Source organism: Mirounga leonina, unplaced genomic scaffold (assembly GCF_011800145.1).
Source record: "Mirounga leonina isolate KUSES-001 unplaced genomic scaffold, KU_Mleo_1.0 Mir_170, whole genome shotgun sequence".
Lineage (NCBI taxonomy): Eukaryota > Metazoa > Chordata > Mammalia > Carnivora > Phocidae > Mirounga > Mirounga leonina.
The window spans coordinates 11,031,741-11,048,419 of NW_023270433.1; the positions used below are offsets into that span (position 1 = coordinate 11,031,741).

Consider the following 16,679-nt stretch of genomic DNA (forward strand, 5'->3'; position numbering starts at 1 on the left):
TATTTAATGGGTTCAGAGTTTTAGTGGAAGAAGTTTTGGAGATAGATGATAGTGATGGTTGTACAATAACGTGCATGGGCTTAGTGCCACTGAATTGTATACTTAAAAGTGTTAAAATGGCAAATTTTATGTATATTTTACTCCCTGCTCCCCTCCCCACCCCCACCCCCAAAGTGGTATAGGATATATAGGTACCATTTGGATATATGGTATAGATAAGGACTAGGCAGCAATGGCTTGTTTCCAGGGGAAGAGAGGCAGAATTTTGTTGACAAGAAAGTCTTCTGGTTGATAGGCATAGTATATTTCCTTTGCTGGCATTTCAGCTTAATGTATACTGTATGCAATAGTTTGGCTTTAGCTTTGGGGTTCTGAGTATGGTTTAGAGGTACTTGGGAAACACATTTTCCAAGTAGGGAAACATTTCTCTGCATTCTTATCCCTTCTGTTTAGCAAATAATTTTTTTTTCATAGAGTATCCAAGGATACCCTCTAGTCTTCAAAATTATTCTAAGTTGTTAATAGGAATTCATCTTTTTCATTATCATGTTTACTAGTTGAATTGAGCGCTAGTTACTTTGGAGTCATTTTATTTATATCCTGAACTTGGCAAAGGAGTTTAAATAGAGAAATTGGAAAGCTCTCATTCATAATCTGCTAAGGCCTATTTCATGACAACATGTTTTGGTTATTTGTCCAGATGTATTCTTATTGTTGAGTCACAATAATAACTAGAAGACAGATCAACAGGAGGACATACATAAATAAAACCAGAAAAGAAAGCCACTGTTGGATTCTTGGGAGTCTGATGGATCCAGACTGAATCCTAGCTCTGTTGCTTAACTGAATTTGTTCTTAGTGAGCCTCACTCTTATTTATAAAACAGGGATACATCTACTTACCTGGCAGAGTTGTTACGATTAAGATAATAAAATCACCTATGGCAACTGCTGGTATACTAGGCATTCAGTAAATGGTAGCTGTTAGTATTCTAATTATTACTGTAAAAATGTTTAATGGAACTCTTGTTTCTGAACCCAGAATGCAAACTTCGAAAGCAAAGAGATTAGCAGAAAGGTCCTTCAATTTATACAGAGATTCACCTCAGGGTTTCTGTAAATCTGGGAGAGTCCCTAGTGCATTTGATGTTTACAGATCATTAGCAAACAGATGCCAGGAGGCAAATAAACTGTAGCTTAAGGATTTTTGAACCACTGACGATGAAGAGAAAATCAGTTTCTGATAAAGTTATAACGTTTCTAAGTAAGTAATGGCAGGCAATGGGAAAATTTTAATTGGGTTTATAAAAGTTTATTTCTAGGAGCACATGTATTTCCAATTTGAGGCATACGTATACATCTGTAGCCATCTGATTTATAGTGCTTGCTTATTTCTCCACTGGGATTAATAATAAAACAACAACTAATATTTATTGTGTGCTTGCTTATATGCCAGTGTGTCTTTAGGAAGGAAGCCCGTAGCATTCAGAGGCTTGTTTTCAACTGGATATTTTAAAATTGGCCCTTTATCCAGTTAGAGAGACAGGGTATTTAATGAGTTTATTCTGTTTATTCTGTTATGCCAAAGTATTTGTTAAGCATTTGTAACAGAGAAGACCTTCTGTAGCAAAGCTAAGTAGAACATGGGCCCTGACCTCAACAAATGCTGACTCGCTGTCCTCTAGACTGTTCAGAAGGGGCTTGTGGTAGCATGAGATGAACCACGGTCTAGTCCTAGATTGCACATGTGGCCACTTCGTCCCTGAAGTTTTTTCTGTCCTGGTCAGAATTAGGTTTGACGCCCTTCTGCTAATCCTAGCACAGCACTTTGTCAAACTCTGTGGTTAATTAATTTGGTGGATTCTCCATTTGGGTCACACCGTATTACTCCTTGAGAGCAAGGACTGGCTTTTTATCACCTGGGCCAGTCACATCAGTGTGTTTGTGCTGTGAATAAATGCTAATTTTCAAACTTCGGACAAATGGTAACCTATTGCTTTCTTTTTTTTTTTTTTTAAGATTTTATTTATTAATTTGAGAGAGAGAGAATGAGAGAGAGAGAGAGCACATGAGAGGGGGGAGGGTCAGAGGGAGAAGCAGACTCCCCGCCGAGCAGGGAGCCCGATGCGGGACTCGATCCCGGGACTCCAGGATCATGACCTGAGCCGAAGGCAGTTGCTTAACTGACTGAGCCACCCAGGCGCCCAACCTATTGCTTTCTTTAACAATGATGCACTTACAGTAGTCCCAATATCACAGCATTGTCATGAAGATTAAATTAGAAACTGTGTATAAAATGCCTATCCCAGTGCCTGATACATGGTGGGTATGCAATCCGTAGTCGTATTTGAGTAAATAATGAAGTTATCTCTTTCCACCAGATTTGACAGATGTGATATATCTATTTATGAAGACCGTATGCAGTGATGTCACGTTTGTAGTACATAAAGGGCACAGCTGTCATTTAGGTTAAGTCTGAAGTAATTATTCACCTTGGAATAAAAATTGGACACTTAGGGTGCTCATTTAGAAACAAGGGCTAAAATGAATCCTAACTCACAGGGAAATTAAATGGAAACCTGAGATTATAACCATTAAAGAAAAAAGGTCCTTCATCAATATTTATCAGTTTGATAGATTTTAGGAATTAGTTCCAAACCTGGAACTAATTTTTAAAAAAACCTAAATATTTAAATAATAAAGTTGAAAACTAAGATATTCAGCGGGCAAAAAGGGAAGTATAAGTGAACATATTCTCTGGACTTTTTTGTTCTCACCAGCACACACTCTCTTTCCATTTTAAAGCTCCCTTTTAGAATTTGACTTATGTTTGATTTTTGGGTTTATGTGGCATAAGTTTGGTTGAGAATCAGATTTATATACCTTTTGTAGATGGAATTAGTTATGAAAAATACTTCAAATTATTGGTAAGTAGTGGCATTTGCTGGTCAAAATCTATCACCATTCTCTAGAAAGAGAGATGAAACTCCCAAGATTTTACTGCATAATGTCAGTGGACTCATTATTTGTAGAACAGCTGATGCATTTAGGACTTGTTGATTCACTTAATTGGTAACTGTACTACATTCATAACTCCAACAACTGAAAACAATAGGTCAGTGTCTGCTGTTTATGCATAAATAGTCACATCAGAGCAGGATATGTCTGAAAGGCAGAATCTGTTAGTTTGAGGAGGAATCTGGCACGTGAATGGTTCCATTGCTTGCCATACTGAGGTGGGTTGTGCTCTCCTTCCCTGAATAATGCTATTTGGGTTTTTATTATAGGTGTAGATGGTGAACTGGTCCTGTGTTACCAGGCCGGCTGCTGTGAAAGTGTAATACTTGAATGTGTTTTAAATGCAGGCGTGGAAGCAAAAGGCTGGAATAGAAACATAGTCTTAAAATTAGTGAGGACTGGTGCGCATGGGTGGCTCAGTCGTTAAGCGTCTGCCTTTGGCTCAGGTCATGATCCCAGTGTACTGGGATCGAGTCCCGCATCGGGCTCCCTGCTCGGCAGGAAGGCTGCTTCTCCCTCTCCCATTCCCCCTGCTTGTGTTCCTGCTCTCGCTATATCTCTCTCTGTCAAATAAATAAATATCTTTAAAAAAATAAATAAAATAAAATTAGTGAGGACTAAGGTTCTTATGTCTTAGGGTCTTCATGTTTTAGGGCAAAAAGTTAATACCTGGAATAATTTTTAAGAAATTCCAGTTGTACATGGAAACCAAATGTTCATTTAAAGTACTTTGAAATGACTTTATTTTTTTTTTAATTAGTGAAGTATACTCTTTTGTGATTTCAGGATAAAATCTGCATTGTGAAATGAGCAGTTTTTGTTTGAAGCAAGTAATTTTTAGTTTAAAAACATTTTTAAAGGAAGACAACATAAATTATTCTGTTTCATTGTTAAGGAAAAGGAAATCGTGTTGATGGGTTTTTTTTTCCTATGTAAAACATTTGAAACATTCCTTTCAAAAATATATTTTTAATTAAATTTTAACTATCATAAATGGAACAGTTTACTAGGATAATTGTATTTAGTTAAAATGCTAAACTAGTGATTCAGGTATTTTATAATATAATGTGAGTGAAGCTGACTCTTTATAGCAACAATGAGTTTAATAGGGAGTGTCCTTAAAGCTCTTTTTAGTGGAGTCCAGCTTGTAATCATAGTGTCAAGAAACTTTTTAATTTTACATTATACAAAAAAAACCACTTTTCTTCTTGAAGATGAAAAAAATCTTATTTCTGAGTGTGTTTGGGGAAGATTGAGCTTGCCCTCAAAATGTGTGACTTCTCAGACTACTTTCTGAGCATATACATTTTCAGTGTATAAAGTTTGAACATTTCATTAGGGAAAGAGCAGTGTAATGGACTATCCCCTGCTTGCAGCATATTCCCATCTTCTCATCTGGAAAGTTGAATCTGATTACAGCTTGGATTAACATTTATGGTTGTGGGGGAGAGGAAGATAGTATCTTAAACTACATGAAATGGAACAATGAAGATTTTATCGTTTATGGCGAATTTTTAAGTCTTGCTTTTAAAGGGAAGCGTTCTTATAATTGTAAGCTTTAAATATGTTCAATATTTTGTTTCTTACTGAAATATCCTAGGGATAATGACTGGGTAAATTTTAGTGGGCATTAAATGTAATTTTTTCTGCCTTGATATACCTGCCATGTTAAAAGTGAAAGCAGTGTAGATTCCCGTGTTAGCAGCTACATTTGCTTGCAGTCTCTCTTAAATTTCCTAAAAGAGCTCCAGTTATGGACGATTGTAACATTTGGTTCGTGTGCAGTTGTCACACATTTCATAGAAAATGAAGTCAGTGTATTTTTCAATAATCAGTTAAAGCGTCATGCCTTGACCCTTCAAATGGAGTCATTGGTGCAACAGAGAAAAACAGGAAAATAATTTGGTAAGGGGTGTGTGTGTGTGTGTGTGTGTGTGTGTGTACACACATACTAGTTACTGATCTACAAATGAGCCCTCATACATAACCACAGTACTTTTATGAATTATTTTGCATTTCTGTTGTAAAAGATCTGTCTGCCACGTTTTCTAGGAACTTTAAGCCTAAGGCAGAACTCAAGGTTTTGGAGCCTGTGTAAAATAATTTATAGCACCGTTCCAGCAAGTCTTGCCCAAACTCTAATTCTATTAATTAAACATCCTGTGGCAATCTGGTATATCTTAAAGATTTAAAGTATGTTACAGTAGAAGACTAGAAAACATGAACAATTGAGGTCAAAGAAAATTAACCTTTCTTAAAAAAAAAAAAAAATCAAGACATAGCTGTTCTGAGACTTTTCTTAATTTATTTATTTTTCCCCTGTGAGGACCTAGCCTCTTAAGCATGGTCACGTTACGCGCCTGTTAGCTTGTGCTATTGGGAGTCCTATGCAGTGAAATGTCTGTGTTAAGTATAGAAATGCTTCTTGTGGCCTCCAGTGGAAGTGGTTGGTGCACACATGTCTTTGTGGAGACCTCCTCTTGCATGGATGTGGTGCTGAAAGAAGGTAGTGGCCCATCACGTTGATTTGATGCGAAGCCTTCTGCCTCTTTTAGGCTTACGTGGTTAAGAGATATATGGACTCTACCATACCATACATGGTGTGGCAAGATAAGATATTTTATTTTATTTATTTATTTATTTATTTTTAAAGATTTTATTTATTTATTCATGAGAGACAGAGAGACAGACAGAGGCAGAGGGAGAAGCAGGCTCCCCGCGGAGCAGGGAGCCTGATGCGGTACTTGATCCCAGGACCCTGGGATCATGACCTGAGCCAAAGGCAGACGCTTAACCGACTGAGCCACCCAGGCGTCCCAAGATAAGATATTTTAAATACTAGGTTGAAAAGTATTTTCCTGGGAGATGATGAAATTGATTTTTAATTTTAAGAATCTACCACTTAAATCTGGAGAAAGTTGCTGAGAGAGAAGGAAAAGGAATGTTCTTAATTTTCTGTCATAGGGACAATTCTTCGAGAAAAAGCTTGACATATGCCCATGACTCTGTTCTTTCTGCCAATTGCCTAAGCAAATTGTTGCTTTTTTCCTTGGTAGTTCTCTGATCTGCAGATTTTTGTGTTGAAAGTTAGCTGTTTGGTGACACTGCATTTGGCGGTGAGGGTATGAATGTGAGAAGGTGTTTTGGAACATTAGCAATTATAGTATTGGATGGTGGATAAAGAAATAGATATATAAATATTAGACTGATGCACACTTTTCCAGTGTATGTTATTTTCCATATAAAGATATAGAACATTTCATAAAATGTTCCCAGACCATTTAAAACTCAAAGAAATGCAGCTGATGCAATGAAATACATAGAGTACTTGTAAAAACATACAGACACGCAAGTGGATTGCTGCCAGACAGAAAATTTAAAGGCGGTTTGCTTAACTGCAGGGTGCTAGGTTTTGTACATGTGCCATGCTGAAACTGTTAGTAAGGCGGGTGTTGTGTTGCTTGAGAAAAGCAGATTGTATTTGGACCTTTTAAACTCAGATGTTTCCAATGTCGATATTTTGGTGACATTATGGCATTGTGATCGACTCAAAGTGAAAAAAGATGATTTCAACCCACTGTGCAAAATAGACATTTTAAGAAAACTCAAATTATTTTCAGTTTTTTGTTAGTTTTTACAAAATGGCTTTCATAGTTTTATAAACTATCAGATTGGATCTTTGAGCTAATTGAGTGGAACTTTTTAGGTTGGGCTTTTGTTTTTAAAAAGCATTCGCCCCCCCCCCCCTTTTTTTAAATATTGCTTTAGAGAGTATTAAGAACCCATAAAGTTTGCTTTTGTAAACCTCAGGGCCTTAAAGGAAATCACAAGCTTTATGCTTGGATCATAGTAAATAATAATCCATGTATTATCTTGGACCATGATTCTGTAAAAATCTGGGAATCTCACTCTGGGCTGAGTCTTAGGACAGTTGAAGGAATTTGGTTGATGGTGTTTGTTGTCCCTGCCGCTGAGGCAGTGTTTAGAATAGTATGATTTGCATGACTCTCATCTTGGCATTCTGTGGTCATCTTTACCTTCAGTATATTAAAATAAGTGGATTTTTTTTCATCCATGTTTCCTTTTTAAAATTCTGCTATATTGTATATATGCATAAAATACATTTTTAAAATAAGTTAGTTATTAATATAGTTTCTTATTAACATAGTTGACTAAAGATATAAAAACCTTCCTTCTCCCACCTATAAACAAGAAACTTTTTTAAATTGAAGAATATATCATAAATTTTGGTTTCTGACATCCATTCCCTCACAAAGTGGTGATTAAAAAAATTAGTCTTTGGTTTTATTCCATCTTGATTTCCATCAGTATTTGTGGTTCCTGAGAAGCACAAACTCTGCAAGAAGAGATGATATTAAAGATTTATATGTGAGTCATTTCTATATGAAGTTTTCTGGTTGAAGAGTAAGTGTTAACCACGTGACAGTTGGAAGAAAAAGAATAAGCCTTATTCTGTGGCTTTCCCAACTTCTGTTTTACTGTGTCCTCAGTGGCTTTCAAGTGCTTTTTTCTGTTTTTTTCAGTCTTGGGAGCATATTTTAAATCCTAAAATACCAGCTTTTTCTGCCCCAGGGTGATTTACCTATGTTTTAGGGATTATAACTGCTACCCTCTTACTTAGGCTCTCCCATCCCCCAACCCAACAGCAAGCACACTTTTAGAGGTGTGTTAGGCATCTGGTTGTCCCTTTGCATCCTGCTAATTCTTCCCTGTAGACCTAGTGCTTTTCATGCCACGCCGTTAGTGCCCTCTGGCCTCCTCTCTCAAGTGGACCAAGTCCTTGTGTGATTTCAGCCCTTCTGGCCAGAGAGAAGCAACAGTTTCTTCCTCTGGCACACTAGGGCAGCCCTGCATGGAGAGGACCACGCCAGCACTCTGCTGGTCACAATGTAGACATGGCCTTTGTCCCATCGAGTGTTTGCACATGAGGGTAAGGAAAGAAATTGATCCCCAGTTTTTAAGTCAACCAGAAGATCCCTTAAGAGCTGAAATGGTCTACAGATAGGTTCATCTCTTTTGGACCACCCATTTTTGGAAGCTCTGCTTTTTTGGTATGCCCTTTTGAATACTCCCGCTTTTGTTATTAGCCTTGGGTTTTGAAAAATAACATCCATTGACTTTAATGACTTGAAAACTGGTATTTCTAGGATTTAAATGTAGTATGTGAATAGGCCCTTAGTTTTTTCCCTTTTTGATTCCTCGCTGCAGAAAGATTAACTGCATTTTTGTGTTGTGATTTTGGAGGGTTTTAACTTTTATGTGGATTCACTCTCACAGAGAGTAAATTGATGTTTTAAAAGATAGCTAAGAAAACTGAATAGTATGTTTTGTGATCAGTGTGTGAGGGGACCCTCAAATACTGTGCTTTTCTATTGATACGTGATTTTTCAAATACATATTATTCTTTTTTTTTTTTAAAGATTTTATTTATTTGAGACAGAATGAGAGAGAGAGAGCACATGAGAGGGGGGAGGGTCAGAGGGAGAAGCAGGCTCCCCGCCAAGCAGGGAGCCCAATGCGGGACTCAATCCAGGGACTCGATCCAGGGACTCCAGGATCATGACCTGAGCCGAAGGCAGTCGCTTAACCAACTGAGCCACCCAGGCGCCCCAAATACATATTATTCTTGTCACTCCCCATAATGTGTCTCTGAGGAACCAAATCTCTTTCTCTTATTAGAAAAGAATGAGTGTTTTCCTAATCAATAGCAAATGGAGTGCTAATAGCATTTAATTAGTACAGTTCTGTATTGACTTACAGACGATGGCATTGGATTATCTTGCAATTATGATTGAAGAATCAAGTGACCCCTTTAGTAATTCCATTTTAAGCAGATGGTCATAAAAGGTGTTTTCACCTATGTATTTTTATAGTTGATGAGCAAGTCTAATTATGTTAGGTAGAACATAATATCTCATTTCATGATATTTTGTTTGTACTGACAAGCCAAAAGTGTATTGTTTGGTTCTGTTTTGAAGAAAACTTCATCCGGTTTTATCTGTATTTTCAGGAGTTCATAAGTATTTTGGTAAGGATACATTTTATTTTTAAAAGCAAAGAGTTTTGTATTTGTTCTTTGAAAGAATTCTTCTCCCACTCCCTGCCACCTGCCAGTCTGTGCATGCACACACACACACACACACAATCTGAAACTGATGTTTAAGGTGGTTTATCAAGCACACATCTGTAACTGTGAAAAGGAGGCTTCTGATTAGAGGAAAAAAAGTCAAGCCAGGTTTAGGACTCATTTTCTCTGGAAAAATATATTGAGGGCAATTTGCAGCAGGCAAGATTTTTGCATTAGGTAATAGTCTAAAGTTAACAGTAGCATCAGGTCTTCAAAATTTTTCTTTTTTATATTTCTGGAGGAGGGTAATGGGAGTGCCTTGCCGAGTCCTTCCTTGTGCTCATCAACATAGCAGCCTCAGCTGCCCCCCTTGGATCCCCTGCCAGGGCTGCTATCATCTTCTGATCAAATATTAATGTGTGATCCTCTGCTTGCTCACTAATCCAAAGCCAATTAATATTATCTGTCAATTATTTACAGATCCTGAGGTGCAGAGGCAATTCCCGGAGGACTACAGTGACCAGGTTCGGAATGCGTAATTAATTTTTTACATGACAAAATTTATTTCAGAGTTGTTCAACATATTATTACTGTTCTTTTTACTGAAGGAGATAAATGAATTTTTAGAGGGAAGAGAAATAGCAATTAGGAACCCAAGACAAAAAATAAAAACATATTGAGGTCGGATTGAAAATATTGTGCTAGATTTGGGGTGTTACCTTCAGGGGGAAAATCCACAGAAAGTAAGGAAGAAAATCTGTCATGAATTTTATTTTTTACTTTGAGGAATGCTGTAGTCTGCAGTTCATTAGGAAATCCTTTTTGGATTGCCTGGGAACTTTTTTTTTTTTTTTTTTAATGCCATTTAAACAGTCAAAAACCAGTGTAACAAAAACGGGAGGAGGAGGGAAGTTTATAACATTTCCTGGAATTTGAAATAGATTATGAAATTGTGTGTTATGGTAGTACTCCAAGAAGAAGATACACATTCAGGAATGGTCTTCTGGGTGGGGTTCTAATGATGGTAGTGAAAGTTGAGGTTGGCTGGTTGGCTCTGCCATCTCGAATTTCCTGTATCCTGCAAGCATGGAATGGAGTGGAAGGGACTATTTTAATCACAAGGTAGTGCTGAAGTTCTGATGCTGCTCTATTCTTGAAAATTAGATCCAGGTTATACATTCTGGATTCCAGTGTGTATCTTAAGAAATATTAGGGATGGTTTATAGCTTTTCTGGGGGAATCTTACATTTTTAGTTCAAATATGCAATTTGCTATGCTTTTTTAAAGCAGTTTCAAGATAGAAGCATCCTTGATTACACTGAATAAAACAACTTTATAAAACCACCCATTGTATTTTGTCTGTTAAGAAAAAATGTCCTTGAATGGAATAGAACTATCCAGTACGATAGTAGTTACACCTTTGCAATGTGGCCTGTTGTATGAGGGCAAGGTATCTGAGACATCTTTATGAATACAGGGGACATAATGTGACCAGGAATATAACTGGATAATCAGTATAATGAGATGCTTTGTAATGAGATTTTATTGTACAAGAACCCAAGAGAACTGGTATGGTTTGCTTTGTGTGTGATCTCAAGACTTTTAAATGAGATTTAAAAAATACTAATCTTCTCTAACCCTTGCTTCGTCTTCCAACAGGAGAGTTAAATTTTTATCTTGCCTTAATTGCTGTGTGATTGAGCCCATTGGATTTAAACTACACAATCCAAAGATTATAGGACCTCTTTATTAATCATTTTTTTCTCATTAAACAGTGTCTAGAAGGTGGAAAATTTTAAAGTGTTGTTTTGAATAGACTTGAGGCCATAGCTCTTAAGAAAATCATTATTCTAAAGTTTTGTGGCTCAGTAAATAACCTTTGTGGTTCCAAGTTCTGAATTACCCAACAAGAGAAAATTTTGTAGGACAAAACTGAAAATAACATGGTTAACATCTGGATCTGTTCCTTTAAATGTAGTTTCTTACTACATTTGAAACTTTGATCAACATGATTTTTTTGTATGTGTGTAAATCATATGGGTAATAACCACATGGGTAATATGCTCATGACAAAATATTTAGGAAATATAAATAAATCAGAAATTTAAAAAAGAATGCAAAGAAAGAAAATACAAGTCATCTATAATTTTAATTATAGATATAGATATAGATATAACTCAGAGATAACCAATATGACAATTTGGTATTTATGTTATGTTAGTCACCATACATTACATCATTAGTTTTTGATGTAGTGATCCATGATTCATTGTTTGCGTATAACACCCAGTGCTCCATTCAATACGTGCCCTCCTTAATACCCATCACCGGGCTAAACCATCCCTCCCTCCTCTCCCCCCCTCCCCTAAATCCCTCAGTTTGTTTCTCAGAGTCCATAGTCTCTCATGGTTCGTCTCCCCTGGTATTTATCTTTTCATGTTTATTTTATGTGACTATGTTTGTGTTTGGGGGGGAATATATGTGTATATATACGGGTACTATACATACATATGTATATATAGTACGTGTATATATATAGAGAAATACAGACTATTATCCATTTTGATGTTGCAGTGGAACCCTTTTTACAGATTAAATATTGTGTTACGAACTTCGTTCTCTTTACTTGGGTTAATGGATGATATTACAACTATTTCATATATTGAAGTTGGAATAATTTAAAATTACAGTAAGAACCTAAAAAATGACAGATTTTAGCTATTTTAAAGTGCTCACAGGATAGTTACTTGTTTTCTTTGTTTAGATCAGTGACATAATTTTAAAATTTGGAGTATGATACTCATGGGCTAGATGTAGACTTATGAGAGTCTTATTTAGCATCTCTTCCAACTTGGCAAAGATAGTTTCCCTTCTTTATCACATGTAGCTCAAGAATGATGGATGAATGAAAGATCTATTTGTTTTTGGAGAAGTTACCTCCAAATTCCCAGAAATTGATTTGACAGTTGATCTGTTGGTAAAGGGAGTGAGACCTACATATTTTTTATTTACCCTTTTACCATTTGGGTTCTGATCTTAGGTTTTTTTCCTCTTCTCAGCATTTGTTGGATTAAACCAAATTATCTTTCCCCTCGGTTGTACTATTTTAAGGAATTCTTAGAAATATTTCTATTACATACAAACCGTTAAGTTGAATATGCACTTAATCTAGACAACATTTCTAGTATTAAAACATTTATGATGTAACCCATAAGGAATATTTGAGAAAATTCACTACAAAGTATAGCGCTTGTTAAGACACACACACACACACACACACTCACACTCTCTCTCTCTCACTCACTCACTCCCCCCTCCAGTTTTCCTCCTCATTCGCCTAAACTGCCGTGCTTGTTTTTACATATAGTGTATTTCCCATGTACCAGCACACTTGATCAGAGACACTTGCTGCTGCTAGATGTTTTATTCTGTGTGTTCTTTGTACCTTACAGTAAAAGAATCTGTCACAAATTATTGTGGCTCACTGCTTTAGAAACTGAGAAAAAAGGGAGGTTAGACTGACATCTGTGACTGAATAATGATGACCAGCCTTTTGGCTCTCCTTGAGCCACAAAGCTAGCACTGCCTTTAGAGTGGAAAAAGAAGTAAGAAGAAAGGGGAGGGATGAAAGAGAGTTACAAATCTGTGGTCCCGGAGATGTATTACTGTTGGGCCAGTTGTCTGCGTGGTATGATAATCCATTTTGATCTTCTCTGTCTTAATTGTCTGCTAAAGACAAATGGGCAGTAAAAGTTCATCAGTTTCATCTTTTTGCTTCTCGTTTAGAAGCAGAATAAATGATCCATCACCACAGAAGTAGCCTTTCTTTCTGACACGGAAGTAATGCAGGCCCAACACGTTTTATTAAAATGTTTTCCCCTCATTATTTCGCTCCTCTCAGCTCTGATAGATCTTACTGTTTCATAAAAAATGTAATCTGAAATGTAAATAAGGGTCTTGATTCAGAAGGAAGAAGTAATGAGCAGCCTGAGCCACATCTTAGGACTCTTGATTGTAATTACTGACAAAGTGATTTCTCTGTGCCCCATTTTTTTTCTTCCTTAAGTTGTCTGTGTCACCCTCAGACCGCAACGACATCTATGGTTTAAAACCATTAAATCACTGTAGCACTCAATATTTCATTTAAAATCTGGTAAGCCTGCTATCTTTAAACCTGCAAGTATAGGCTTTGTTAATTTCTAAAAGACATGCAATGCCTGTATTTTTGAAAATAGAGAAACAAGCCAAAAAGGCAAAAGCGCAAGGGCTTTTCAGAGTTCACATTATTTATTCATCTCCTTTTGTTTAATGCTTAGCTAGTTTAAATACTAAAACATCAACATTCATAGGGTGCTGACTTGAATCCTGCATTTAAAAAAAATCTAACAACTTACATAAGAAATTTTAAAAATGGTGTGTCCTTTAGGGTTAAGCATAATATAAAGTAGTCTAAAAATTATTTTTTTGGGAGGTGGTGAAGATTCAAAATTACAGATACAATTTTTAAGTTACTTTGGTTTTGGTAGCTTAGCCAGGTTCTTTTCAATCTTTCACTACCAGTTTAGGGAATGAAGTTCTTAATAAAACCTGTACAATAGAAAATTTTTAAAAAAACAATCATAACAAGATTTTTTTTTCATTTCTGGAAATGCTTCTCAAAGATATCAGCATGTCAATCTAGCATTAAAAATAAAATACAGAACATGAATATCTTTTTCTGCTGGAAATAGCCTGTAGTTAATTAAGTAGATTTATAATTATTCTGTTTACTGTATTCATTCATAATTATGGAAGTAATTGGTAAAACTTTACTCATTGTGATTAGTGCAATTTTAATGAATACTAATTGAATTAAGGGAGAAAAGGATAGTTAAATTAACATGTTAGCAAATTATGGTCACCATTCTCATCAAAATCCCATCTTTGGTTTCAAAACATTATATGATTTTTCAGATTAAAAAGAGCCTTTAGTAACATGTACTGTGGGATAATTTGGAGTAAAGCTATGGTAACCTATCAGAGAGAAGATTTCCATAAATAGCCTTGTAATATGTCAAGTATAATAGGCATTACACATACCATTTTAAAACATATTAGTTATAATACGATTACCTCTTGTACTAAAACATGTAGAATTAATAATTTGTTCTCACAATTGCACTTTTTATAGCCTGTTTGTTCCAAGAGTGGTGCTTAGGGGTGAATGTACTCGAAGTTGCTTCTCCAGTGCGCTCATGTATATTTTGGTGAAATATAGCCAGTGTCTTAGAGCTCTTTGAATAGAAGTCTGAGCACATGTACTTACCCTATATATATAGTTTGCTGTTTAGAGTTGCAGGTAATTTTTCTTTCCACTGGCACTGAAACAGAGGTTATAATGAAACCAACAATCTTTATGCATTTATAGAAACTATAAAAATTTTATGGAAATCTTTATATAGAAACTAACAGTGTTGCTTGTACAAGCTCTATAAGCAATGTAGAAACATGGTACATTGGGAAAAATGAAAAGGTACCCTTTCTTTTATGGTTTTATATGGTCTGTGTGATTTTAAAATTTCACTATAGGCAGTTAAGCAAATTATAAAAACATACATCACCTATATACTAAAAAGGAACAAAAATACATTGCATAACTTAGGCTAATTGTGATGGAAATTGGCATTTGTGAGTTGCATGTAATTGCTTAAATATGGAGTTTTCATCTGTTCATACTTCAGGTATGCGCTAAAGAAAACATTTCCTAAGCTCACAATTATTCATAGTTTAACCTATGTAAATGGATTGGAAGATTCTGATTAGAAAGACAACAGAGATAATATTTAATCAAGACTGGCTGCTTGTGTGTTGCTGATTGCCTTGTTCTTTTGGTGAGCTCCTGTGTTTGAAAACTTTAACGTTATTTTCTTCTAAATCTCGATAAGTCAGAGACTAAACATTTCTCTTCAAAACTTGTTCATGCCCTGATTTATTGAAAGAAAACTATCTAATAAGAAAATTACAGGTAAAATCCACAGAATTTAGTCCTAAATTCTCTGTTACTGTGAAAGGAAATCTCACACTGACATTGTATAATATGGCATACATGTGTAATATTCACACAAAATTTAAAACAAATGATAAAACTTGATTTTTCTCATTGTTATTAGGCAGAGAATCATAAGCAGTAGTGTACCTAGTTTGTATAAAATGTGACATTGATTCCAGAAGGATTCCGCTAGTCTTTCTATAGTGACTTGTCTAAGCTGTAGAACCTTCAGGTTGGAATTGAGACTTTGGGTTTGTGGTCCTTTGGGCCTTGCGTTCACCAAGCTCACAGAGAATGGAATCAGACCTGGGTGCATCCCATTTCTCTTAGAAACTTTTGAGCTTTCTTTTTTTTTTTTTCCCTCATTCTTCTCCAAAGTGTGGGTGCTGTCATGCTTCCAATCTGCTCATACAAACTGCTCAGATTTGATCCACTTTAAATGGTGAGGTCACGTTTGGTCCTGGAAACTTTGACACCATATATGTGGAACAGAATTTATCGATTTATTTGAATCTGATTGAGAGGATTTACTTATAAAAGGGTCAAGTGGATCACACTTTGAAATGGCTCTACAACCTGACCTTAAGAAGACTAACTTATAAGTGGCTGCATTTTCTGATTTTTTTCCCCCTCTGTGTCTATTTTGGGTGGCAGAAACTGTCTGGGAGAGTAGATTTGATTTTATGCATTAATTGAATGAGTGTAATGTACACTGATAAGTGTGGTGTCTGCAGAACATGAGCCAGGCACCCTACTAGGTAAAGAAGAGGAGAGAAGAAGTAGATTCTACCCTTCCCCTGAAGGACCTTACTGCCTAGTAGGCTACAAGGGTAATACACGTTCAGGTCATTTTGTTGGTTTGTAGAACAGTGGCATGACCAGAAATTGGGGATGTCTCTAAAAACTAAGACCTTTGGGTAGTGATACCACCAGGTAATCACATTCCTACAATTTCTTGTCCTTGGTTATGAAGCTGCAGAAGGTCGTAGAGTTAACAAGAGTGGTACAGAGAAACCCAAGTGGGAAAGTCTTGAAGCTGCCCTTAAAGAAGATCATCTTTTAAGTTTGTTTTAGATGTGCTTTTTCTAAGAGTCACTGTTGCCTTTTGGATTTTTCACCTCTTGCTCAAAAAGGTCAGTTTCCATATTTCTTAGTTACTTGGCAGTCTGGGATTGTAGATAGAAACATAATTTTCTCATCCACAGATAAAAACTCTCAATCTCTTCAGACCCTAGGAGCTGATTGTTTAGCATAATAGCACCAAAGCACCCTGCTGATGCAGCTTTCTTTAAGAAGTGCATCAGTATCCACAAATGCCATAAAATATAGCCATTTTGATGGACTACATTACAGATTTTGAAAAGATTCATTGATAGAATGCAGATGTATAAATGCATCCCAGATTAAACATCTGCTTCCTTGTATATGTTTAAAAGTGTCCTGTTCTTGATGATTGGCTTGGTTTTAATGTTTTTTCAAGTATAGGTTCATGGATGGTTAAACAGTAATCCTAAAAAATCTGTCACGTGTTGCTTCTTATTTCTCC

The 16,679-nt window shown here is 36.1% G+C and overlaps 1 protein-coding gene across 6 annotated transcripts in view; it reads left to right on the forward strand.

The window, feature by feature from the left end:
* Nucleotides 1-16,679, forward strand: part of DENND1A (DENN domain containing 1A) — a 501,318-nt gene that overhangs the window by 122,678 nt on the left and 361,961 nt on the right. For all 6 annotated transcript variants that reach the window (XM_035015834.1, XM_035015837.1, XM_035015835.1 and 3 more), the window contains exon 3: nucleotides 9,586-9,629. In XM_035015834.1, coding sequence (XP_034871725.1) covers nucleotides 9,586-9,629 — 44 coding nt within the window. The remainder of the gene's footprint in view (nucleotides 1-9,585; nucleotides 9,630-16,679) is intronic.